Source organism: Myotis lucifugus, unplaced genomic scaffold (genome assembly GCF_000147115.1).
Source record: "Myotis lucifugus unplaced genomic scaffold, Myoluc2.0 scaffold_1220, whole genome shotgun sequence".
NCBI lineage: Eukaryota > Metazoa > Chordata > Mammalia > Chiroptera > Vespertilionidae > Myotis > Myotis lucifugus.
Window position 1 is genome coordinate 56,884 of NW_005872268.1, and position 2,839 is coordinate 59,722.

At 58.1% G+C, this 2,839-nt stretch overlaps 1 protein-coding gene across 1 annotated transcript in view; it reads left to right on the forward strand.

The window, feature by feature from the left end:
- RHCG (Rh family C glycoprotein) overlaps positions 1-2,839 on the forward strand; it is a 15,010-nt gene that overhangs the window by 3,166 nt on the left and 9,005 nt on the right. Inside the window, exon 2 of the mRNA XM_006107492.3 lies at positions 2,461-2,647. Coding sequence (XP_006107554.1) covers positions 2,461-2,647 — 187 coding nt within the window. The remainder of the gene's footprint in view (positions 1-2,460; positions 2,648-2,839) is intronic.

Sequence of the window (2,839 nt, forward strand, 5' to 3'; positions counted from 1 at the left end):
GCTCAGTGGTTGAGCGTTGAGCTATGAACCAGGAGGTTCGATTCCCAGTCAGGGCACCTGCCCGGGTTGCAGGCTTAATCCCCAGTGTGGGGTGTGCAGGAGGCAGCTGATCAATGATTCTCTCTCATCGTTGATGTTTCTATCTCTCTTTCCCTCTCCCTTCCTTTCTGAAATTAATAAAGATATATATTAAACAAAAATAAAAATAAAACCTTTTTAGGTAGCTGCAAGCTTTGTAAAACCCTAGAGGCCCAGTGCCCAAAATTTGTGCGGGGGGGGGGGGCGTCCCTCAGCCTGGCCTGCACCCTCTCCATTCCAGGACCCCTCGGGCATGTCTGATGGCCCGGATGTCTCACAATCCGGGACCGCTGGCTCCTAACCGCTCACCTGCCTGCCTGCCTGATCGCCCCTAACCACTCTGCATGCCTGCCTGGTCACCCCTAACTGCCCTCCCCTGCCAGTCTGGTCACCCCTAACTGCTCTCCCCTGCCAGCCTGGTTGCCCCTAACTGCCTCTGCCTCGACCCCGGCCACCATGGCTTTGTCCAGAAGATATCTGGTTTAATTAGCATATTACCCTTTTATTAGTATAGATACATTAATAAACTGGTAGGTTTGGGTTGTAAATTAGGACCAGTTTGGGAGGTAAAGAGAAAGGGAGCAAGAGAATGAATTGAGGAGGTACCCAAGGCAGGGGGGAGGGGAGCTGGCCTCCATGTGCCTGAGGGAAGGGGAGAACAGACAGCCCCAGACAGGGTCTGGGGGAGGTCAGGGCACCCACAGAGGCAGGGAGAAGGACAGGAGAGAGGGGGACAGGCAGGGGGAAGCATGGGAAGCGGAGGGCTCCCTGTCCCTGCTCTCAAGCCACGCACGTATCTAGTGGGGTTCCCCATCCCCCCCATCCTCTTCAGCCTTGCCCCTGCCCCCAGGGTCCTCATTCCACAAGACAGCTGACACCCCTCTCCTCCAAAGGCCCCCAGATTCTGTTCCTCCCACCTCCCTGCTAGTCCTCAGCTTCTGTCTCCCACTCATCGCTTTCACTTTCTGACTCACAGCTCTATTTGCAGGCCTGCCCAACCTCAGACCCCAGCTCCCACCCGCGCAGCCAGCCCCCACTCCTTCATGCCACCCTGCCCATCCCTCACCACCCCCACCCCCGGCCCGGGGTCATCTCCAACCCCCACAGCCAGCACCAGACCCAGCACTCCCTCCCACCCGCAACCTCTTCCCACTTCCCTGTGTTTATCACCAGCCCCGCCAGCTCCCCTCCCTGAGCTGTGGTCTGAAGATGTCACCTCCCGCTGCCTCACACCTCTCTTCCGGTCTGTCACCCATCCCGTCTGTTCTTCCCAAGAATAACCACAGTGCCAGGCACGCTGCTTCACACACATTAGCTCAGTGTCCCCACCGCAGTTGGAAACACGATGACCCGTGAAATGCGGTAAGACACGGAGTCAGAGGCAGGCGCTGTGAACGCCCGGCGAGCTGCCGTCTGTGGAAGCTCATACAGATCTGCACACAGAAGCTGAGAGCTCAGAGACCCACAGCTCTCCTGCAGCAGCTTGCATGCCCGCTCCCCTGCCCCTACCCTGCAGTGCGCCCGTTCCCGGTGGCTGCCCCCCGCCGTGGCCAGGCTGCAGTGGGCACCAGGGCCTCTCCGCCTTTACGGGGCTGCTGCCTCACCTGCCTGTGAACTCCCACCTGGGCTTCTCTGACCCGGGCACATCTGGGTGCTGCTGAGGGACCCACCACAACCACTCCTTCATTCATGGATATTTATTTATTTGTTTTTTTAAAAAATATGTTTTATTGATTTTTTACAGAGAGGAAGGGAGAGGGATAGAGAGTTAGAAACATCGACGAGAGAGAAACATCGATCAGCTGCCTCCTGCACACTCCCCACTGGGAATGTGCCTTCGACCAAGGTACATGCCTTTGAGGGGAATCAAACCTGGGACCCTTGAGTCCGCGGACTGACGCTCTATCCGCTGAGCCACACCGGTTAGGGCTATTTATTTGTTTTTAAATATTGATTTCAGAGGAAGGGAGGAGAGAGAGACAGAAACATCCATGATGAGAATCATGGATCGGCTGCCTCCTGCACGCCCCACGCTGGGGAGCGAGCCTGCAACCCGGGCACGTGCCCTGACCGGGAATCGAACCGGGGCCTGCTGGTTCAGAGGTCGATGCTCAACCGCTGAGCCACGCCGGCCGGGCATTCATGGATATTTATGGAGAGTCTTCGTGGCACTTCGTGCTGGGCAACACCAGAGTGAACACGGCAGGCGTGGGTCTGCAAATTGTAATGAGAACTAGACAAGAAAGAAGAGGGGTGTCCTGAGAGAGAGCCGCCTTTATTTTTAAAAAATGTATTTTTATTGATTTTCGAGAGGAAGGGAGAGAGAGAAACGTCACTGATGAGCGAGAACTGGCATCACCCGCGCCTGCACTCTCCCCGCAGGCTTCCAGGACGTGCACGTGATGATCTTCGTGGGCTTCGGCTTCCTCATGACCTTCCTGCAGCGCTATGGCTACAGCTCCGTGGGCTTCAACTTCCTGCTGGCGGCCTTCGGCATCCAGTGGGCGCTGCTGATGCAGGGCTGGTTTCACTCCTTCCACGACGGCTACATTCTCATCGGCGTGGAGAAGTGAGTGCGGCGGGGGCGGGGCCCGGTGTCTGAGGGGCGGGGCCTCGCGAGGGGCGGGGCCTGGGCGAGAGGCGGGCTCAGGGGCGGTGTCTGGGTGGTGGGGCAGGTTGGGGGCGGGGTCTGGGTGAGGGGCCGGATGGGGGTGGGCCATGTGAAAGGCGGCCCCCGGGTCTGAGTTGGAGGAGCTGGGTG